This window comes from Eschrichtius robustus, chromosome 5 (assembly GCF_028021215.1).
Source record: "Eschrichtius robustus isolate mEscRob2 chromosome 5, mEscRob2.pri, whole genome shotgun sequence".
Classification (NCBI taxonomy): Eukaryota; Metazoa; Chordata; class Mammalia; order Artiodactyla; family Eschrichtiidae; genus Eschrichtius; species Eschrichtius robustus.
Window position 1 is genome coordinate 22,429,216 of NC_090828.1, and position 25,089 is coordinate 22,454,304.

General features: G+C 37.8%; 1 protein-coding gene across 1 annotated transcript in view; it reads left to right on the forward strand.

The window, feature by feature from the left end:
• Positions 1 to 2,277: 2,277 nt before the first annotated feature.
• The window catches only part of ABCA12 (ATP binding cassette subfamily A member 12), a 181,308-nt gene continuing 158,496 nt past the window's right edge, over positions 2,278 to 25,089 (forward strand). The window contains exons 1-2 of the mRNA XM_068543786.1: positions 2,278 to 2,346; positions 15,332 to 15,425. Coding sequence (XP_068399887.1) covers positions 2,278 to 2,346; positions 15,332 to 15,425 — 163 coding nt within the window. The remainder of the gene's footprint in view (positions 2,347 to 15,331; positions 15,426 to 25,089) is intronic.

Here is a 25,089-nt window from a genome sequence, read left to right on the forward strand (position 1 = left end):
GCCCACCAGTAACACGGTTGTGTAGCTTTATCAGAGCTCTTATCCTAACTAGGTTTAGTAGGTGAGACCAACCTCAGGAGGATAACAATGCATGCTCAAATCTAATTCTTAGTATGGCTTAGTCAGATTTGTGCTGTTTGAACTGTTCTCCAAAACTTGCGATTACTAGTGCTCTGGAAAGTAGAAGTCTAGAATCCTTGGAATAACTAATTTTGCGCAAGCTATTCCACGATAAAGCTATATTTTTATTTTTACTGCTGGTGAAGTGAATGTACAAAAGTAAGCACTGCCTATGTTCTGGTAGATGTGATGACTCTTCACTTGATAAAGGGATGCACCTGTCAGTCTCAAAGATGTAGAGTCACCAACAGCAGAGAAAGGGGTCAGAGGCAGATATTGTGGACTGAGAATTGAAGATCATTCCTAAAGACAACCTGGGTGTGCTGGCCTCAGGCAGAAGCAGTGGAACAGCCGCGTCCTGTGGCAGATCACTGTAGTCCTGCCAAATGGAGTAATTTAACTTCTTGGTACAACTATAAGAATAACATCTGTAAACAGCTTACTGGTAAATGTGTTCTTTCATGGATTGTATTGTTCTAACTTTGACTCTCTTTATTTGCTGCTCAGTTTAGTCTTTGCTTAAAAAATTTATTTTTCATCACCTGTGTGTCCTGGGTGCAGCATATTTCTGGTTGCCAGATTCTTCTTTCTTCCCTCAAGGGGAAATCCTAAGGTATCTGTCAATAACATCCCAATCTACAGTCAGGAGTGGGGCACAATAAGGCAAAAATGCAAGTTCCTTGACAGAAATATAAACAAAAAACTATACTGGATTCAAAGACAGGAGACGGGATATATATATACAGGGGTATATCTAAAAAGGCTTCATGGAAGATGTCAATTTGGGGACAGTTTTGAGAGGTAGGTGCTTTGAGAGGGAGGCATGTATTCAAGGTAGAGGAGTTAGCATAAGCAAGCCAGGGACCAGAAGGCAGAGGTTACATTGCATATTGTAATATATACCAGTTTGGCAGGTGGCCACGCATTTTTGATAGACTGTTGGAAGATGAGATTGCAAAATTGGCTGGAGCTAGATTGTGTAGGCATTGAAAATCAGAGGGAATGGGTTGTCATTAGTGTGTTTAAGCAAGGTTATTCCTAAAAGCCTTTATGCCAGACTTCCTGGATCGTATATACCCTTAAATCACAATTAAAATTACTTAATTATAAAGTACCTTGAAAAATTCAAGCATAAGCCTTTTTCTTTTCCCTTAATCTAAAATAGATTTCTTCTGCGGATTTAGAGATTTCAAGTGCAGTAGAACTCTGTTATATCACATACTCAGAAATATCCTGGGTCAACCTGTGTCTCCTTTAACCATAAAAGCCTGAAGCAACATGGCTGTAATAGACACAGGAATCCCTGGCCCCCAAATGAGGGTATCCATTGTATATCATTTCTGTCACCTACAGCCTACCTTTTATTTTCTGCATTTTTTGTAATCTAAATTGTGATAGAAGCCAGCATAGTCACTTCCTGCTAAATCAAAGCATTCAACTTCACTTTAAGCTAAATATTGAGACCTTCTCTAGTATACTTAGTGGTGGGCTAAGGTTCAAAGTGTTTCAGCTGAGCTCTGGCCTCATTGACTTAAAACATCTTAATGACACTTTGTTATGAAAGTCACTAGGCCCAGAGTCTGTAACACGCTCTCTGTGCCCTGCCTCTGCTAGAGCAGGCACTATGTAGTGAAGAAAGTGAGAGAATGTAGGACAAGTCCTACTGGCCTGGCAAGGGTCCCACCTAACTCCTCGTGACGTGTTCAGACCAGGTGACACCTGCTGGAAGGTGTGGATAGGCAGTTAATTTTGTGGCGAGTAGGAGGTGTGGGCTCAGCTTTTTTTTTTTTTTTTTTTTTTTTTTTTTTGGCGAGGCCGTATCTGAAGGATATTCGTTCTCTCTTGAGTCTGGACTTTATGCAACAAGCAACAACTGGATGTGATTTTAAAACAAGCGAAAGCCACCAAAAGATCCTGGTCTGTGTCCTTGTTGGAGAGAAAGAGTTGGTTGAGAAGTGTTCCTTGGTCAGGATTAACCCAAGGGAAAAATCCAAGAGGGAGAGAAGATCTGTGGGTTTCTTACCCCAGCCCGCAGGAAGGCTGTGCCATGAAAAGGCTTCTGACCCATTGACACGCAGCAAGTTGGGCGGGGAACCAATTCTTCTTTTGAGGTTTGGAGGAAAAGAGAGGAATTCTCTTGTCCGTGGCGTTTGAAGGATGGCTTCTCCGTTTCATCAGCTTCAGGTCCTGGTCTGGAAAAATTGGCTAGGTGTCAAAAGGCAGCCGGTGAGTAAAACAAGGGAAGGGGTCCTGAGGGAAAGGCTCCAGACAATTTTAAAATGTAGTGTTCATGACATGTAAAAAGAGAAGGAGAAGAGTTTTAAATCATTTTCTAAAGCAGGAATGAGATATTTCGAAATCATCCCTGCATCTGTCTTACAGCTAATGGGGTGAGTCTAAACATGCCCCCAAAGCTGCCTTTTGATTTCAGTAAATTAAAAGAATAAACCAGGATATGGCCCGGCCAAGAAAAGGATACATCTTGTCACTGGTTGAATTGGAACTTGTGTTGAATTCTAGATTTTGGGCCAAAATGCTTTCAGAAATTTTCCTAATGAATTCTGTTAAAAATGAGATGAGGAAAAGTTTCAGATGAAGGTACAATAAATGGGGGAGAAATGTACTTAAAAACCAAAACCAATAGAAAGGTTGGTTGATAAGAAAAATTATTTACTAGAAATGCCAAAGGTTAATATGTATCTGATGCTTCAAGAGTATTATTGAATCACTTTACTGCTACAATCTGTCTGCTCTGCTTATTGCAACATTTTTTTTTTTCTTTGTGCTCTTACACTCATGTTTGCTTTTTAAATTACATAGCCAGCTATTACATCCTCACCAGGTAGGGTGCAGGGAGATTGAGAAAGGAACTGGCTTCTGTGAGTTGTTGCATATTCAGAAGAATGTTTGAAAACTGGAGAAATCCAAAAAGACATTCGATATACTTCATTTTAGAAGGTAATTCCCAGCCTAAAATTAATAATATAAATATTTGCAAATAATATGCATCATAGAAACCAAGTTTATCTATACACCTTATCTCACTCTAGGTTTGCTTGCAGTGCCTGACTCCTTGCTTACACCTTACAAGTGTTCTGATGTATATAGTACGAGGGAGAAGTTGATTTGCCTTTGTGAATTTGGTGGATAGGATTTAAAATCACAAGGCATTATGTGATTACATGGGTGTGGGTTTGGATATAAAATTTTAAATCATTAATATTTTTACTTCATTGTTCTTAAATCGGAAACAACACAAAAGTGAACTTTCCATAATTTTCCCACAGTAGGTTCTGTGTGGAATTCAGCAGGGAAAGAGTCTGGGTAGGTGGAGGTGGTTAGAAGACAAGAACTGGCTTCTTGGTTCTATTCCTCACTAGCTACACGACTTAAAGAGCATATCACAATTTCCCTGAGCACTGGTTTTCCCATTTGTAAAATGGGCATCAGGTCTACCATATCTGTCTCATAGGGTGGTAAGAACCAAATGTGCTAATGTATTTCAAAGTGCTTTATAAATGGTGAAACACTTGGCAAATAGATTATAGAGGGATTTGGGACAATGTCTGTGTCATATTTTATTCAAAGTAATGGTGAAAGGAAATCCAGGGGAAGGGAGTGTGGGAGAGAGGAAGAAATTTATATACAGTAAAGTTCCTAAGTGATGAAAACTCAGTAGTTAAAAATAAAAGAATAAAGGAACTGAAAATGTATATCTGTTGCTGATAAGCTGAATGCTAAGGTGGTATATTTTCCTTACAATTCCATTTTACCTAAAAGTAAACCCTCAGGTGAATAAATTTTTTCATTAAGAAATTTTATCTTTAGAAACTTTAATAAGTTCCTTCCTCATATGTAAAGTAGCTGGCATATCAATTTTCTACTTTAGAGTTTTTCTCCATTTTAGTCAATTTCTGCTGGACATGGCATATTTAAAGAAGGTGAAAGTCAGGCATGCTAAAATGTTTTCACTATGATAACTTACATTATTCCTAAGTAACCAAAATCCCTGAAAGCCCCTGATAATAATACTTTTGACTAGGGAAAGAGAATACATGAACTATTAGTTCATTTTGGGACAGCAAATGATTCAGATCTTAAGAGCACCTTGAGAGAATGGGACCTAGCACAGTCTTGGTTGCAGGAAGTGAGATCATTAAAAGTCCAGAATTTGGGGCACTACGGAAGGCCCATTGGAGTCCATTATGAGTAACCAGAGGGACAGAAGAGACCTTTAGAAAATGGTGATGCCAAAAGGAGAAGGAAAGACAATTTTAAGTGGAGAGGTAGAGGGCAAAGAAGGGGGTATTTCCTCATAGTTTTGCCTAGAGCCAATCCTATGTCTTGGTACTGGAAGAGAGGACTTGAGGACACAGGTGGAAGGGATATATGTGTGCCAGTGTTACTTAAGAGGGAAGAACGAGAAAATCAAGAGGTTGGAAAGTTAGGATTAAAAAATCTAAAAGGAGATAAATGTTTTTAAAATGTGAAAAGAGAAAATATAGACAAATTAGAAGACAGAACATGAAAAGAAGGGGTGTATAAATTGGAGGAGAGGACAAAGTCTTTGTGTAGGAGCTGGACTTTGTCATCCATCAAGCAGTTATTTAAAATGCAAGTATTTTTATCCCTATCTTTGTAATTGTTCTGAATATGGCACTTTAAAAATGTACTTTTATACCCAGGAAAATAGAAATTAAGTTGTGTGACACTGGAAATGTATAGTCATTAGTGAATGTTAAGGAAAAATGCTAGTATCACCTCCATGCCATCCTCTTCCATTTTGTTTTCAAGAGAGTCAATCACAGAGCAAGGCAGTAGGAAGGATAGTGTATAGAGGAAGAAGTTAGGAATCTATAAATGGAGACGCAAAACAAGAAAAAAAAATATAGTAAAATTATTAAAGTTGAGTGGGGATTACTGAGGAAGTTTATTATAAAGTATATACTAGACTAGAAAGTGAAAAAACAATTTTAAACAACTATACAGCCTAAGAAGTAAAATAACAGTGGAATAAGCTACATGTTGACCTGGCTGCAAAAAAGGGAAGGCAGGATTTTTAATTTTTGAGGTGACTTTCCTCAAAATTGTTCTTAGAGTTAATGTTTCTCTCTTTTTTGGAAAATCAAATATCAGAATTCTGAACTCTTTGAGATTATCTAACTGCCTTGACTTTACAGGGCCCCTGAGAGCTCAAGATACTCGTCCAGATTCACATAGTGAGTTTAAAAACACAAAGTTATATTTTACCAAAAATGGATCTCTTCTTTCCTTTACCTCCTGCTGCTTCTCTATTGCTCCTAAGTTGAGTTCCTTTCCCAATATTCTCTAATCCCTGCTCAGAGTTCAGCCCATCAACAAAGAGATCATATTCGCTAAGGAGGCCTTAGATATTGATGTTTTTCAATATTAGTGGTAATATCAATTCTCAATTATATTGCAAAAAATGAATACTAGAGGAGTGTGAAAAAATACATTAGGCACCAACAGAAATGTTAGGCAATAGAGAAAATCAATTAGATGCAGTTGCTACCCTGCTGGGCTTGTAATTTAACTCTAAAAAATAATGGAAAAATGAGCATACATTCCACTGGAGATGGTTAGCAACAGGGAGGCTCACCTAATGAGATGCTAGTTAATGACAGGAAACGGAGTCCTGGGACAGCAAAGGCACTGAAGGCTTAAAGACTAGATAGTGCAAGATAAGAATTTATCTTTCATTAAGAAGATGGATTCTAAATAGGCATATCAAGAAGTGACTACAAGTCTCTATAGAAGTGGAATCTAATTCCAGACTTATGACCTAAAGAAGGGGAAAATTAACTTCAACTATTTATTTTCTGTTGTAACTATTTAGCTGGTGGATCACACTTTGGCTCAGTTGATGATAGACCTAGTTTTTCTATCATAGATATTCCTACAACTTGATAAACTTCTAAAACTGGATGAAATTTGACACTTCCTCCCCAATCCTCGCCTCGCTCATTTAATTTTCCCTCACAGTGGCTAAAGAAAAAGGAAACTTAACTTGAAAATTTTGGAACAGGTTGGTCCATGCATTAAAATAATTTTTTGATTAAAACAATTTAGGGGGCTTCCCTGGTGGCACAGTGGTTTACATCCTGCCTGCTAATGCAGGGAACATGGGTTCGAGCCCTGGTCTGGGAAGATCCCACATGCCGCGGAGCAACTAGGCCCGTGAGCCACAATTACCGAGCCTGCGCGTCTGGAGCCTGTGCTCCGCAACAAGAGAGGCCACGATAATGAGAGGCCCGCGCACCGCGATGAAGAGGGGCCCCGGCTCGCCGCAACTAGAGTAAGCCCTCGCACAGAAACGAAGAACCAACACAGCCAAAAATAAATAAATAAATTAATTAATTAAAAAAAAAAACAAAAACAATTTAGAATTAAAGTCGAATTTCAAATTTAATTCTAAATCAGATTAAAATGAATTCAGTCTTGCACAAGTCTCTCAACTACACGGTCAAATGTTCCAGGCCCTTTTACCTCTTCTGGAACTGTACCATTTACTCCCTTAAGCCCTTTTAATTGTTCAAAAAATTTGTATCTACTTGTTCATTACGGTGCCTGGCACACAGCAGACATGCACATTTTATTAGTTTAGTCAAGCAAAAAGTAAATGAGATAAAGATGTTTTAGAAGTAGAAGCAATAGAGAAATAAATTCGCTTAAAGCCCAATAAAAATGAGTTATTTTCATAAACATCATAGAAGGTTTACCAATCTTCAAATTGTATTATAATCTATAAATATGGATTTCAGAACATTGTCTTGATCCCAGTTTTTAGATGGGTTATTTATGTAGATGGCAGTGTTCACTAGCAGAAAGCCCAATTAACAGAACTCTTGTGCCATTTAATTTATTTTTGACCGTGTTGGGTCTTCGTTTCTGTGCGAGGGCTTTCTCTAGTTGCGGCGAGCGGGGGCCACTCTTCATCGCGGTGCGCGGGCCTCTCACTATCGCGGCCTCTCTTGTTGCGGAGCACAGGCTCCAGACGCGCAGGCTCAGTAATTGTGGCTCACGGGCCTAGCCGCTCCGCGGCATGTGGGATCTTCCCAGACCAGGGCTCGAACCCGTGTCCCCTGCATTGGCAGGCAGACTCTCAACCACTGCGCCACCAGGGAAGCACCTGTGCCACTTTTGTTTCCTTGTTTTGGGGGTGAAACTAACGTTTATTTCACATCTAAAGTATCACACTCTTACTTCTGAATATGAACCTTGGAATCCCCTTGTTAACAAACACCAAGTAACAGTCATCTTTGACTTAATAGACAATGCAAAAAGGAAGGAATAGAAGAGGGAGAAAAAGACTATACTTTATCTAGGAAAGTTTGGGCGATTTTTATTTTCAGGTTTGTAATAAAAAGTTATGATTCTAGGTTACAGCTTGACGTTTAAATGACTTTCAACGCTGTCATAGGCTGAAGTAATAAAAGTGTGGTATTGCAATCAAAGAGAGCTAGTAATCTATTCTGTAGTGGTTTGGCTATAAAACTTAATGGTTAACTGTGCAGGTGCTGAAGTCAGGCTCCCTGGGTCCAAATATCAGCTCTAGCATTTAGTGGCTTATGGAATGAAGGCTTATTTAGTCTCTTTAAGATTCTAATTTCCCATCTGCAAGAGGAAATGAGGTGATTATGTTAAATGAGATAGTGCATGTTAAGTGTTTAACGTAGCACCTTGTACATTCTCCGCAGTCAAATATTAGCTATTATCATTTGGAGTACTTTATTGAATTTTGGTATTAATTTTAAGAAGACCACTTGACAACAAGAATTCACCCTGGGGAAGATATTTTGAAATCATATTTAACAGGGAATTGCTGAAGGAACTGGCATTGGTACCCAAGAGGAGAGAGGACTTTGTCTCTATTCGAATACTTGTAGAATTCTCCTGCCGGAGGGGAAGCCAAACTAAGACAAATAAGTGTTAGTCATGGGAAGGAAGATATCACCTTGATATGAGCAAAAAAATCGGACAGTGTGAGTTGTCCAGTAATGAAGAAGTCTCGTGAAATATTGAACTTCTAGTCACCAGAAACATTCAAGTACAGGCTGCATAACCATACTGCAGAGATGTTTTCCCTAACTTTTCATGTACCAGTCATTCTGGACTTATTTCTTTTCCTGGAATATTCCACCCTCTTTCCCATTTGTGGGTCTTCACCCATATGTTTCCCCTGCTTGAAAGACTCCCACTTCTTTCTCATATTCTCTCCAACACACATATCCTTTCTTCTGCCTGACCGTTTTTCATCTTTTAGCTTTAGACTCAGCTCCCCTTGCTTTATCTTCCTTTCACACTCTTGACTTCCTGTATCTTAGCATTATCTATTACATTTGGTGATAATTTTTTTTTTATGTTTCCCTTCCTCAAAAGACTGAAAATTTTAATTGCTCTATCCTCAGTGCCTGGTACACAGTAGGTGCTCAATAATTTTTTATTGTGTTAATGTATAAGCCTTATATGAATGATTACTGTAGTGTATGTTAAACTATAAGTTGCCTTAAGACTCTCGAAGACTGTGGTTTCATGGAGGGAAATGGAGAATCTTCATCCTAAACATTTTACTTCTATTTATTTTCAGAGTTAAGGAGAAGAATCCGCATTGAAATCTGGAAATTGTACTGATATTCAGTATTATTCATTTCAGACATAACTAACTTCAAACCACCCTAGTGCAAGGGATACAAACTCAAATATCTGTAAGGGCAAGACAGGTAATATAACTGTGTGAAGTGGGACAAGCATAGACAGTAGGAAATGAGGACATTTATGATTAAGACTAGAGAGTGAATATCCTACTTACAGGCATTCAAATAGTAGTAGTTTCTCAAATTTTTAAATATATAGTAATACATTGATTTAAAGTTCACCTGTATCTTATTTTCTTATTTACTTTTAATGAAAATAACATAATAAAAACGATGGCCACAAATGGAATCAGGTATACTAACAATAATTAGAATAAAGGGTTCTAACAAAGTAATGAAGCGTGAATGACTTAAAGTTGAAATTATGTGCTCTGCCAAGATTTTTCAGAAAATTAGATTTGAAAGGTTTTCAGAGATTTGAAACAATAGTTCTCAGCAAATGCAAAGGCAGATGTTACTAGGTAATTCAATTGAGTTAAAAAGTACTACAGATCTTATAGTGAATGGAAATTTTGGAGTGAATTTACATTTGGTTCGTTCAAGGAATTTCTTAAGATTTAAACCTAGAATTTTGAGTGGATGACCTCACTGACTTCAAGGCCACTGAAGTGTGTCCTGTCATCGTCATTAATTCTCGAAAACTTATCACCTGCGTTGTGCAACAGGATGGAGTTCCTGGATAGAAGGCATGTTTTTTTATTCTTTAAATCTCTTTTCTTGGTCCTCTTCTCTTTTGCTGTCTCTTATTTATTTTTATTTTTAAATTTTTTAATAGATTTATTTAATTAATTAACTGTATTTTGGCTGTGTTGGGTCTTCGTTGCTGCACGTGAGCTTTCTCTAGTTGCGGCGAGTGGAGTTTACTCTTCGTTGTGGCGCGAGGGCTTCTCATTGCGATGGCTTCTCTTGTTGCGGAGCACAGGCTCTAGGTGCGCAAGCTTCAGTAGTTGTGGCGTGCAGACTTCAGTAGTTGTGGCTCACAGGCTCTAGAGCGCAGGCGCAGTAGTTGTGGCGCACGGGCTTAGTTGCTCTGCGGCATGTGGGATCTTCCCGGACCTGGGGTCGAACCCGTGTCCCCCGCATTGGCAGGTGGATTCTTAACCACTGCACCACCAGGGAAGCCCCTCCTTTGCTGTCTTTTAAAAATTGGTTCTGGATTTTCAAAAAGAATTATTTTTAAAATAATTTAAAAGTTTTTAATTTTAAAATAATTTCAAATTTAAAGAAAAGTTGCACGAACAGTACAAATATATTTTTTTCTAGAGCTAGTTGAGATTGGTGCCCCATTACCTCAGATACTTTAGTGCGCATATTTCACAAACAAGGAAATACTCCAATATAACCCAATACCACCATCAAATCCTTAGATCCAATACAAGATTCACCAATTCTCCCAATCATGTCCTTATAGAAAAATAGTCCAGTTGTGTTCTGTATCTAGTTTTCATGTCTTTAGTTTCCTTCAGTCTGTAACAGTTTGGTAGTCTTTCCTTGACTTTAATGACCCTGACATATTTTGAACATTCAAGACCAGTTGTTTTGTAGAGTATCTGTTGTTTTGTAGCATATTCATTTAGTAGAGACTCAGGTTATTTATCTCTGGAAGGAATACCACAGAAGTGATTCTCTGTTCTTCATAGTGCATCACATCAGGTGGTGCATGATGTCAATTTGTCTCATTTTATGGGGAAATATTTTGAGACCAACTACATACTCCATTCCTCATTAAACTTTCAATTTATGTTTCCTTATACATTTATTTATATTTACATAGACTCATGGATGCCAGTGGGTCATTTGGCCAGTGGGTCAAGTTTGATGCTCAATTATGGTCATTTGCAGGTATCTGTGTTTTATTGATGTGTCCCCATCATTCTCTGAGATTCTCTGAGCAGTATATCTAGTGCTCTTCTGTCTGTTGGTCTACCTACCTACCTATTTCTTTCTATGTATGTATGTATGTATGTATGTATGTATCTAACTATCTCTGTGTCTACATACGTTCTACATATATTCTATAGCTCTGTTCAAGCTTGGAAATGGCAATACCCTAATAGCAACAAGCACACTTAGCTCTCATCCACTAAAAGAAGCTAGTGTTTCTTGAAAAAAATGGGTATTTTCAGGGCTGGGACAGAGAAAGTACACAATGAGGCAGAAACAACTTGTGGGACTGGAAAGAAAGAAGTTATACGCATACATTTATCACAATATTTCATGAACCAGCAGTTCATAGCCATACCTTTAATTGTAACCCAACACTGCCGGGTTCATTCTAGTTTTGCCCTTTATCATGTTTATAATTTCTCTGATGGATAGTGAAAAGCCTGGCTCCTCTAACGTGGGACATATTTACTTTTAATCAACCTTCCTGTATGAAACCAATCACCTGCTCCTTGCCCTGCACAGACACCCTCCTTACCCGACTTGGGTCCTGAAACCCCATGTCTGGCTGCTGCACTGTGGATATCCTCTTCACCTTGCTAAGGACCCACCTCCCTCACTGTGTCACTGTGGTGCCCCGAGTCCTAATGTGAACTTACCCTGCTGCCCCACCTAAGGGATTTTGGGCACTGAATTTTTCAGAAAGGGGAAAGTGAAGAGAAAGCGAACAGAAGGGGACATCTCAATAGCAAATAAACTCTGGAGAAATAAAAAGAGACAAATGCCATGGCCCACTAAGGAATTGTAAATTACTCAGTGTGCATATGCCCTTAGATGTCAAGAATGCAGGGAGTATGGAATGCAAGTGAGGTATAGAGGCACGTGTGAGATAATTAAAATATTAGCAAAAACATGAAACTCTTAAAAAATATTTTTCCCAAAGTTTTCAAGTAGCCCCAATGTCTGTATGTGTAAAATCAATATTTTAGCCTTTTCTCCAAACAAACATAAAAAGTCATGGCTCATCGGTTTAATATTTGGATCCTTGACATTGCATTTGCTTCTAGGTTGTTTATGATAATATTTAGAATGGTGTTGAGAGCAATCCTGCTGGTATGAAAATTTAAATTTTATTTCTTGCTTTTGTGATTAACTTGTCAACCTTAACGTTCCTGAGATCACAGTGTGGAGGGCTTTGGATTTATTATCCTTCTAAAGTTCTGTACGTGGAAATGTTCTCCAAACCTCTCTGACCTAAAATCCTGGAGGAAATCTTGTGATAATAGATTGTTTATGGGCTTGCGGTGGATTTTACCTAAAACAGGGTGCCTTAAACTACTCTGATACTGCATTTTTGTTTGGATCTAAATCATGTCTAAAATTAATTTCAAAATTACCAAAACATCCGCATGAAACCATCAAATTATATCAACCAAAAGATAACTTAAAGATATCCCATGACATATGTTCCTTATTTGAATGCGAATGTACGTTTGTGTTGGTGTAACTGATCTCAGTTGCTCACTGAATTCTCATGAGGTTGCTATGGAAAATGAATAGATGTTCCTAAAAGTAGCTATAGGGCAGCGAACCTACTCAGATGAATACATTTTTAAAAGGATAACTATGGCTTCAAAGATAAAACCAATAAATCCACAAACATTAAATATTTTTAACCTTAATTCCTTATAGTCTACATTTCAAATGAGTCACATAGAATAAAAATTGTACCTTGGGGCTTCCCTGGTGGCGCAGTGGTTGAGAGTCTGCCTACCAGTGCAGGGGACATGGGTTCGAGCCCTGGTCTGGGAAGATCCCACATGCCGCAAAGCGGCTAGGCCCGTGAGCCACGACTACTGAGCCTGCGCGTCTGGAGCCTGTGCTCCGCAATGGGAGAGGCCGCGACAGTGAGAGGCCCGCGCACCGCGATGAAGAATGGCCCCCGCTTGCCGCAACTAGAGAAAGCCCTCGCAGAGGAACGAAGACCCAACACAGCCATAAATAAATAAATTAATTAATTAATTAAAAAATACATCATTATTAAAAAAAAAAAAATTGTACCTTGTATATAGGATCTTCGAAGAATAGACTCTAACTTTCAAATACATCAGAGATTAGGCTAGAATAATAACACATCTTATATTTTCATAACACGCATGTTTTTCCAATACACTTTCTGTAGTACTTTCGTATTTGTTCCTCGGAGCGGCATGATTTTTTTTTTAATGCTATCTTAAGTATCTTGGTGTTCAGATCCTTGTCCCCTGCTCTGCTTTCCAGCTGGGTATGTAACTTTGGATAAGTTATGCTAAACCTCTGCAACCCAGAGAGTAAAAAAGGGAGTTGGATCAGATCAAGGCTTCTTAGCCTCTTCTGTGCTATGGATGTCTTTGACAGCCTGGTGAAGCCTATGGCCCTTCTAAGAATAATGTTCTTAAATCAGTGACATTAATACAATTCCAAATAAAACCAATTATACTGAAATTCAGTTATTAAGGTATCGAAAAGCAAGTTTATGATATGGTAATGCATGTTTATTCTATCATTAAATAAATAAAGGTCAATCCGTGACTACTATAATTTTAATGCTGTGATGAGTATAAACAGCACTTTGAGGTATCTGCAACAACACTAATATGATTTGAAAATACCTGTGGTTTCTATTGGTGACAAAGTCACAGGTACTTCTAACAACATTGTGGTTCCTAGCCTATATTCATCATTAATGGAAATACTAAAGAGTCATAAGCTGGAGGAAATAAAAATGTGATCTTTTTTTTCCCTGTCCAAGTTTAGAAATGCCCAGAATTCTGTTCATTAGCTGATCTCAAAGGACATTTCCAACAGAAATATTCCAAGACTGTAAACAATCCTGCTAGTTAGGTAGGGTGGCGTGCGTTTAGAATTCCTCTATTCCACGTGTGGACCATGGACAGAAGCATCAGCATCACCTACCTGGAGCTTGTTAGAAAGAGATACAGTACCTCCGGCCAGCCACAGATCTACTGAATCTGAATCTATGTGTTTACAAGATCCTTAGGTGATTTGGTACGCACATTAATGCTTGAGAAGTGCTTCTATTGATTAGGCTGTTGAGCCTGTCTGGAAGCTTTTAAGCTGTGGTTAAACTGAGTACCTTAGGATTCCCCAGATCGACAGTCAACTGCCTCCATTTTCTAAAACTTGCCCTTAAACCCAAAGTCTAAGAATTTGGTGACAGATCTGCCAGCAAGGAGATCAGTGCTGATAGAGACACATGGAGATTTTCATGGAAAATTTAGGTTGGGAGTTACTTAAGGATCAATAGTTGAATGGGTCTAGATTGTTTTGGAGAATTGAAGAGCCCCAGGCAGTAGTTTGAGATTTGGCAGAAGCAAATTGTCTCTGAAAAATGGGGGAAGAATGAGAACAAGTCTGACTGCATAATCAGATAGAAACATACTTTAACTATAGGCACAGTTAATGTTCTTGTGAATACATGTTTTTCACTGCTATGAAACCAATTTTATAGGTATGTAAACTATGAAGCAGAGAGTGTCTTATGAACTGAATCATGTTTACATGGGGAGGAAAGCCACTCCTGAAGTGTCTTACAGTGAAATTCTCTAATAGAAATTTCAATGTAATATACATTTACTGAACCTCAATTCTATACCAGTGGAAATTCAGGGATGAATTAGACACTGTTCTTGCCATAAAAGAATTACCAGTTTATTTCATGAGCCAAGCCAAAAAAAATATATTGATAAAAAGAGTATAAGTTCTGTAATAGAAGCAGACACAAGATACTATTTATAGTGGTTTGGAGGAGATTGCATAGAACTTTAAGTTTCTGTTTACTCTTTTACTTGTTGACTCAACCATTCATTCATTCATTTGTTCAACAATGTTTATTGAGCCATTAGCCAATGTCACACACTAATCTTTATGCCTGAGCATAGAGTGCTAATATTGGAAGTGGTAAGATACATCTTGCTTGAAATTAGGTTGGGTTTTATATGCCCTGTTTAGCATGTTGAGCCTTATCCAACAAACAACTGGGAAGCTCTAAAAGATTTTCAAGTTAGGAAGTTCCTGATCATACTTGAATTTTTTTTTTTAATTTATTTATTATTTATTTATTTATTTTTGGCTGTGTTGGGTCTTCGTTTCTGTGCGAGGGCTTTCTCTAGTTGCGGTGAGCGGGGGCCACTCTTCATCGCGGTGCACGGGCCTCTCACTGTTGCGGCCTCTCTTGTTGCGCAGGCTCAGTAGTTGTGGTTCACGGTCCTAATTGCTCCGTGGCATGTGGGATCTTCCCAGACCAGGGCTCGAACCCGTGTCCCCTACATTAGCAGGCAGATTCTCAACCACTGCGCCACCAGGGAAGCCCCATACTTGAATTTGAAGAGCATCATTCTTGGGACAGTCATGAAAGGTGACTGGAAAGGGGGCTTCAGAAGGTTATTTTAAGATTTTAAACCTGGAAAAATCCTTCTTGTGTTTATTTCAGAGTCTCTTGCATTTTTAAAACTCTCTCATTCCTTTCTTATTAATAATATTTTCAGGCAAATATCTGGCTTGTGTTGGAATTTTATAGTATAATGTACTTCTTGTCAGGTGTTTTGGTTTAGCAATATAATTAACATTTTTTTTCTATCATTACTTTGCAGCTTTGGACACTTGTCTTGATTTTATGGCCAGTTGTTATTTTCATAATTTTGGCTATTACCCGGACCAAATTTCCTCCAAGACCAAAGCCAACTTGTAAGTAAATGAGATTTGTTTATTTCCCTAACTTTTGGATTCTAGTTAAAATTTATTTTGCTACCACTTTAGTGTTTTATTGTAAAATTTATTTTTCTGAGTAGTGTTTCCACTTGGAAGTGTTTGTATAAATGCTTAGTATGTCTTTTCCCCAGTCTTTTGAATCAGTAAGAAGTTGAGCCTGTAATATTTATCTAGAAAAATATAAAGTATGTAGGAGCAAGAATATATTTTAATCTTTAACTATAAAATTTTAACTCATTTGTTGTTCATCTCATAAATCTCACCATAGTGTGTACACCACAAACAAGCAGCCATCTCAAACTTAGATCATCCTTTTCTTTTGTATAATAGCAGAAGCCATAGACTGGAATTTGATCAACTGAACAAATGAAATCCAGAGTACTATAAAAATCTCATCTTTCTTCAGGGCTAATATTTGAATGGTGCAATGTATCAAAACATTTAGTTTAAAAGAAAATTATTTTCCAATTAGTGTTGTTTCAGTTACATTTAGTCATTACCAAGTTATAAATTGGGCACAATGCCCAACTCAGTTCATGATTTCTTTTGGATCCAGGATGGAAATGCAGAAGAGACTCAGAAAAGTCTTCAAAACTGAGCAAGATGAGCCTTTTAACCCCAATGATTTGACCAGTGTTGTTTTTGCTTTTGTTTTTAAACTTTGGAGTCAGTTTTCTTAGGAGAGGAGTAAAGTCAGGTCAGATGTTTCATGTTTCACAAAGCAGCCATCTCCTAAAAAGTTTCTTGTAAATCAGATTTCTGAAAAATCAAATTGTATTTCAGATAAATTATGGTAGTCCACCAAATAAAAGAAAACTGTGCCGAATTATTTGTAAAGAGAATAATGAGCTAGTGACTTTTTAAAGTAAGCACAGTGCTTTTCAATCACCCAGTCCTAAGAAGTAAGATGAGAGCCATGGTGGAATCTACTTGAATTATACACAATATGATAATTCAAAAGAAAGTATCAATTCAATTAGTGTGAAGCATTTAAAGTCTTGGTGCTAGAACAAATAATTCCTTACATTTGAATTGCACCTTATCATTTCTAAAGGACTTTTGCACAAGTGATTATGTAGAGTTATTGATGAGATTTTATTAGGTTGCTTATAAAAACAGCATAATTTTGTTCTCTTTATATTGTGTATATGTTAGTTCTTTATAACAGATTAATTCCATTGTATACTGTTGGAATTTATGTATTCTTGTATATCTTAAGTAACATGGACTTCAGAAATAATGCATTCAGCACGTAAGGACAAATACTCTTTGAACTACTCTAGTTAAAGATGCTAATTATCAATTTGCTAGCGATAGTAATAGGAGTTTGTTAGCTCCTTTCAACAACTTATTTTCACCAATTTCTTGTTCTTAAGGATTTTTCAGTTATATAAAGTTCCTTTTCTAAAACTTCTAAGAGAAAAATATAAGGTGTGTGAGTGAGTAGTCTTAAACCAATTGATGTTACCCTATAGGATTTAGAGATTCATGGGGAAAATCATGGAGAGCTCTTATAATCCCACTAAATTATAAAGAAAAACTTGGAGAAGCCGTGTGACAAGTGCTTCACAGACCAAATAAAAGGCTCTGCAAAACACACTATCCAAAAGGAAATGAATAACCATTTTTTACTGTGAACCTATTGTCATACTCTAGTAATAATTAGCTTAGAAGCAATTATGTTTGTGGGTAGGAGGGAACAAAATTATAGAAAAGTTCAAACATTAAAAGTATTTTTGCTAGTCTCTCAGACCGTATAAGACTCAGTCTAGAAAATAGTTTATTGGTTTGTTATTAGAACTGAGAGGGACCCTCTCACTTTACAGATGAGAACACTGGGACCCAAGGAGATTTTAATTTGCCAAAATTCAATCATGTGGGATAAGAGAGAAAGGTATTGGAAACCACCTTTACTTATTCTTTGTCCATGAGATTTGTGTCATATCTTACCCTCATACACATAGAGCCAAATACAAAGTATGTCCAAGATTTTAACTCATCCTATAATCAATAGAGTATAAAATGTAATTTTATAATTGGAGGTACTATTCTGTAGAGTAATGTAGAGAATCTAAAGCTAGTATAGATGCAGTTACTTTTTTTTTCTTTCTTGTGGTAGAGAGAGAATAACTTCAGAATGATAGTTTGGATTTAGGTGTTTTTTATTTTTTATTTTCCACACACACACACACACACACTCTATTTTATTTTTACAAGAGATAAATTGACACCAAGCATTGTAAGTGGATGACCACAACAAAGCAACAATGACTGCAATTACCAAACATGAAACACACTCACACTATGTCGTAATATTGACATTCAGTCCAGTATGGATTTAGGTTTTTTAATTGTTTTTTTAGATTGTTGTTTTACTTTGTTTCTCACATCTATTATACCAGAAGATTAAAAGGAGCTGATAATAATCATGATAAATATTTCTTGATCTCATTACTGCATAATGGCTGTGTTCCTCATTTCACAGTCAAGAAAACCAAGGCACAAAGAGGTTAAGTAACTCATTCAAGATTGCACAGTTAATAAGTGGTGGTGTCAGTATTTGAACCCAGACAGTCTGGCTCCAGAATCTGGTTTTAAGCTTGTAGACTCACATTTCTTACATGCAGTAGTCAGTACTAATTTTTCTTGTTTCATTATTTGGGTTTTGCAAAAGTAGACTAAAAATTAGAAATTAGGAATATAAACTCCTTCCCTGTCTCTATCATGAAATTAAAAAAATATGAGGAAGAAGTGGATTCTGATGTATGTATCAGAGTTATCCTAAATATTAGTTTTTAACGTGGAATGCTGCCCCTGTTTGACAAATTCTACATGCATCATTGTAGTTCTAGTATCACAGAAATCAGATCCTGCTTAACAGAGTAAAAATCCTTTTTGGGCTTCAGTGACTTCTTCAGTACTAGTTGGGCAATAGAGAAATGAAGATGAAACTCCAGACTACACCCCAGCTGAAACTCAGCTATGGTGAGAATGGGAGTTGTCATTCCGTGGGCACATTCTGCTCCCAGATGAGCCAGGCAGGTACGTAGGACTGGTAAATCATTCAGAACAAATATAATCAGCAACTCAAAGGACTCCCTCCGTAGTCCTTCTGTTGGGCCCTGGAGAAGACTGGATTTTTGGTGAGTAAGGAAGCTGCTGCAGTCCCTGCCATGGTGAGCACCGATCTGAAGCAAAATGCTTACTTTTGGCATCATCTGCCTGCATTTACTCCCTTTTGTGTTGCCACCAAGAGCTTAGGTTAACTTGCCCCTGCAAATAATAAGTCCCAGGTAAAGAAAGCTTTCCAAAGGCTGGCAGACAGGCCCAGATGCTTCTTGTTCACACGGAGAAGAAATGGGCCTAGGCGCCAAGTCTGAAATAGTTCCAACCGCTTGTAATCTCTACAGGCAGTGGCTTGTCAAGAGGCAAGCTTTAAAAGCCAAAATATTATGCTTAGGAGCAAAAGCAAACCAAACCAAACCAAACTCCCACATCACACTGAGGCTAAGCCAAGCTATAATGTGCAGTGAGTTGCTTCTGTCTCCTTTTAACACATACATACCCATGAAAGTGCAGGCAAACAGTTCCTCAGTGATGATTACTTTACAAGACCCGCCCATAATGATATAAGTGGACTCCCAAAAATGCAGTATTACCAACAAGAAGTCACATTTTTATGAAGTTAATGAAAAACAGTGTTTTTTAAGTGGTTGAAAATATCACTAAAAACAATGGAAATTATACTGTACATATATGATCATGTGCTGAATTACACTCCAACTGTACAAATATCATGTGCTGAATTAAACTCCAACTGTCTCGAGGCTGTCACTTTCTAATACCCCTGCCCCCTCAGAAAATAAGAAATTCAGCCAATCCCACAGCTGAACACAGGGACTGTTGGAAGGCAAGGGAAACTGCTAACTGAATGATATCCAAATTTGTGTTATCACAAGGTTAAACTGAATTCCACCCATCCACATGTGACTCAGCAGCTTTCGTAAATCCAAGGTCATCATTCCTAACACGCCTTTTGGCTTCCAAAGCATACATTTTGTCTTCATGGGTGCAATAAAAATAATAATAGGAGTAAACATTTATTGACAACTTGACCATCGGCAGGCACTGTGCTAAGTACTTCGCATATATTTCCTGAGTTAAGACTTACATCATCTCTTTGAACTATGTAATATGATTATTCCTATTTTAAAGATAACAAAACTGAGGCATAGAAATGTTAAGTAATTTACTAACGTTCACATAGTTACTATGTCCCTGAGCCTGGATTTTAACCACAGTTCCCTCCCCTCCCCCAACCCGTACAGTGAGTTTTTCCAGTTCACAAATGCCAACAATGGCAATCCTAAGGCTCATTTGAGTTTACAACCTCTCCATTTTCTTCCTCATACCACCTGTTAGTACTGTCAGAGATCGAAGATGGTTGTAAAAGTGAACTCAGTTGGTTTTTCTATTTGTCAGCAGCTCTAGGAAAAAATGTGAGAAGAAAGATTGAAATTATTGATTAATTGGTGGCTGGTGGGATCCATGGGTGTTGTTATACCTACGGTATCTGAACTGTTAGTGGGAAAGAGCCTATGAGGCCTCTCACTGGTGAAGGCTTTGAAAGCCAGAGGAGTGAGGTTTTTACCGGCCCTGCTCTTGCTCTGACTTTTTGTGTGGTGTGTTTTTAAGAAAGTGAAGGCAAGTGCACAAGGATAGAATTCCGGGGTGTACCATGCTCTCCAGAACACTCATGATTTAGTAGTATTAGTTGAGGGACCCATAGTAAATAATATCCTTTTGTATGTTGATTGGCTAAAATTAATGTAGGCTTTGTTCTGGGAAGATCAGAACTCATCATCACTCATCTTCTGCTCGGGATTGCCCCATCCGATTTCTCCATTCTCAGGTGTGCCAGCAACACGAGGTAATCTCTCAGATTAGAGACCTCTGAGTCATCTTGACTCCTCCCTTTGCTTCACCTCCCAAACCACTATCCTTCAAATCAGAATCCATCTTGTGAAATGTGTCCTGGAGTTATCCCTTCCTTTCCATACTTCCTGCCACCCTTTGGTTCAAGATCTCAGTTTCATGCCTGGATTTCTTCAAAAGGTGGGGGTTTTTTTGTTTATTTATTTGTTTTTTGTTTGTCTTTTTTTTTTTTTTGGTTTCGGGAAGCCCTGCCTCTAACCATTCCCACATTTTATCATCAGATAATCCCCTAAAATACTCTTTGGGTCAATCAGGTTTCAACTCCTCTTTGCCTCACTTTCAGGACCTTCGTAATTAGGATTCATCGAACTTTCTGTTCTGAAGTATGATGCCTGTGCCTAAAGAAACTGTTTCTGAAAGTCTTCCACACATCCCATGCTCATGGCTCCCCCCCCCCATTGTCTATGAAAAGACAAGCTTACCCTTTTGCCTTCCCTGGTCATTCAAACTCCAATTATTTCTCCTTTATATCTTTCTTGTGGATATATTGGCTAATAGTGAGTGGTCTTCGACCGCTTTATGCTTTAATCTGGACTCACTCATTGGACAGATAGTACATAAATAGCAGAAATCACATCATAACATCACACTCTTGTCCGATACAACATAATTCCTAACATAGGGAACAAAATAGGAATGCTATGTGTTGGTCAGAATTTGGTACAGTTTGAAAAATTGATATGGGTGATTGGATTACAAAATTCATCCAGAGATGGATAATAAAAAAATCAGTGTAAGTCAGGTGGGTGAAGGACAACAAGTTAGCTTGTTTAGGGTTTGATTTTTACTTCTCTGACCCAGGTAAACATGACTGTGCTATCAAAAATGTCTATAATGGTAATATTAGGAAAAGAAAATAGATATAAATCTCCCTCACTCCTCCCCAGGTAGATTTACCTGGGAATTTCCCTCACAAATTAATAAATTCTTGTGAACGCATATGAAAGATTTTTGTGTGGGAGAGATTTATAGTCTGCTTCTTGTTTAAGTTCCAGAAAATGTTGGAACAGCTTTTTTTTTTTTTTAACATCTTTATTGGAGTATAATTGCTCTACAATGTTGTGTTAGTTTCTGCTGTATAACAAAGTGAATCAGCTATATGTATTCATATATCCCCATATCCCCTCCCTCTTGTGTCTCCCTCCCACCCTCCCTATCCCACCCCTCTAGGTGGTCACAAAGCACCGAGCTGATCTCCCCGTGCGATGCACTACCAAATGTAAAATAGATAGCTAGTGGGAAGCAGTTGCTTTGCATGGAACAGCTTTTGAACTTCAAAGCCAGAGTCCCATCATTTACTTCTTCCATCAGTAAATTAGTAGTTAACTGTTTTGGGGAACATTACTGACCCTTTAGATGATAACACAGAGATAAATGCTGTGAAACTCATAGAAGCCGAGGAGTGGGATTAGATTGTGACTGCCTGCTCTAGCACTCCGGGCAGACTTGAATGGAGCAGGAGGAAAGGGGACGTGAATACGGCCCCGCTACACTTGTGCACAGGGACGGCCACAGTTCCTGCTGGTAGTTGCCCATCTCCCTGACTTGGAATTCTGCCATTCTCTCACGCAGTGCAGATGGGCACACCCTAATGCCACATGACATGACAAAAGGATTTCTCAACTAATTCCCTCTCAGGCTTAGTGCACAGAGTTGCATCAGAGAACGGGCAATAACTTGAAGTACAATAACAATTTAACAAGCACAAAGATAAAGCGTAAAGAATAACTGTTGATTGCACAGTGGAGGATTTTGTTTTTCTGCTCATTTTGCTTCATCCCTACTTTTGATGATCTACCTTACGAGCTTCCCAGAGGTGACTGCCTCACTGAAAGTGGCTCTGGGAGTCACATGCCTTCTCTTTTTTTTTTTTTTTAACTCCTTTTCCCTTTTCTTCCCTTCATAAAGAGCAGAGGAATTCCTGTTACTGTCAGATAGGAACCTCTAATATCAAAGCCTGTCTGATAAATACAGATAAATAAATGATTGCTTATAAAATTCTCACAAGTATAGTAATGTCACTTGCTGAGGTCACCACTATCAGTTGATGTTTCCAATATACCCTTAGAGGCTAAGAGGCTGATTTCACAAAGTAATTTCAGCCAGTTCCTTTTCACTTGTCAGAGAACATAGAGCCCACACACAGGCTCACAGGTGAGGGTCTGGCTTCATGGTTGGCTGTGTGTTTTCCTGAGTGACTGTTTTATTAAGCCTTCCTCTAAGCATCACCCAGGAAAGCTGGCCTTCCAAACCTTAGTCATTTTAGGCTACTCTCACTATTCACGTTTTCTCATTCTCTTTGATTAGGTCATATCATGTCCTTTGCTTAGATAAATGAACCAGTGTATTTTTAGAGTGAAAGTAGCTCTCATGGAAGAAATGCCACAGCATACAATATTGGCTTGTCTCAGGTCAGTGAGAATTTCATTGTGGGTTAGAATTAGAATGACCTATAGTATTTTCACATTAAAAAATAAAATCTTTGTTTTGGTTATATATTTATGTATTTATGCTTATATATAAAATCATTACTATCGTGAGAGGCAATGTAGGGGCTTAGAGCACAGACTAGAGATCCAAACTGCCTGTATTCAAACATAAGCTTTGGATAAAACTCTTGGATGCTTGGAGCCTCATTTTCCATATCTGTATATTGAGGTTAATAATAGCACCTACCTCATAGAGTTGTGAGAATTAAATGAATTAATACTTGTTAAATACTTAGAAAAGTACCTGACACATAATAAGGGCTACATTAGTGTTGGATATTATTTTTTATATTATATATGATATAATAATACATATAGAGTATAATATCAATAATTGAGTATCATTGAGATCATCTAGTCTCTCATTATTTGATAAGAAAACAGGCTCAGAAAATGTAAGACACTCGATTAAGGTTTCACATTTATTCTTGCCATTATCACATATTTAAAAGGTATCTCATGTCTGTGCTGATCAGGAACGTCCTGAGGACTCAGAGCAATCAAGTCTGTACCAGACTATATATCAGGAACTAAAATAAGTGTGCAATACAATACATTCCCCAGTGGAGGTGGGACCAAGAGCAGAAGCAGTAGAGAAGATGGAATCCAGACGGTTTTACCTGGAATCAGGGCTGGGGCCACGGGGAGGCAGATACAAGGCAAAGTTTGAGGGGTTAACAAAAACTCAGTAATCAAGATCAATCATATTTCAATACAATATTCTAAAATATTAACATTAATTTTAAAATTCTATATACAAAATTTTAAATAAAGTCAAGATCAGTATTACTGCTTTTTCTTTTGCCTTGGGCTCCAGTGTGGCTCATATAGCACTACCTGGGATATCAGGAAAGGCTTCACAAGGAAGTTCTGTGTCTTAGCATGATTCTTAAAGAATGCATAGGAGTTTGTCAACTAGACAACTCGTGTCTTTGCATTCCTAACAGAGAGCAATCAACATGAGTGAGGACACAGGACATGAAAGAGTTAGATGTGCCAGGAATTTGGAGTTTGCTTTGTCTGAAAAAGGAGAATGTTTATTGTGAGTGTTGGGAGTTGAGGCTATTTGGTCAGTAGCAAAAGTGTTGGGCTTTATTTTGAAGAGGATGAGAAGACATTGGAACTTTTGAGTAAATTAATTTTGTCTTAAAATATTTATATCTTTTTCTGACCATAGAAATACATGCTCATTTTTTAAAAATTAAGTAATTTAATACAAGTATTCATGTTGCAAAAAGGAGAAGTCTCCTTGCCTTCTAAAGTAATATAAGTAACATAATCTTGCCTTCTAAAGATAACCATCATTAACATCTCAGTGTACATTTTCTTAGACTTTTTTCTCTGCATATAACACACACACACACGCACACACAGACATACACACAACTAAAATTCGAACATCGGGATCAGATAACATTTTAGAAAGAGTTCCTACAGCAGAATGAAAGAGGGTTTAGTAGGAAATGGTGACTGGATTGGGCACAGAGTTCTGGTTTTAAGACTCGCACTTCAGTTTTCATTTTCACGATCTCTTGATTACCCTGGAAATGCTAGGGGGCTAAAATGTCTGTAGACTTTTCTATCACAGCTGGTGATTTCCCCAGAATTTTTTTAACACTGCCTCCTTCAATTCTTCATTTTCTTTACAGATTTTCAAATCCAGATTTCTTTAAAGAATAATTACTCTTTATAATATGGAGGTCTTCCATGCACAACTAGCTGTAACCCTCTAATTTCATACTGTCCAAATGAGATTAACACAATTTAGGACAAATCTGGGAGTGGAATTGCAGCTAACTAAAGAGAAAGTAATACAGGAATCACAATATTAACAGTGTTTTTTCTCCCATCTTCATGATTTACAAACAGATACACTTAACCACTCTACCTTAATCAAAATCATCTAAATACACCTGTTGAAAGACATAGATTCCAGGGTTTTACTGTAGGCTTTCTTTTCTTTTTTTTTTTTTAACATCTTTATTGGAGTATAATTGCTTTACGATAGTGTGTTAGTTTCTGCTTTATGACAAAGTGAATCAGCTATACATATACATATATCCCCATATCCCCTCCCTCTTGCGTCTCCCTCCCACCCTCCCTACCCCACCCCTCTAGGTGGTCACAGAGCACCAAGCTAATCTCCCTGTGCTATG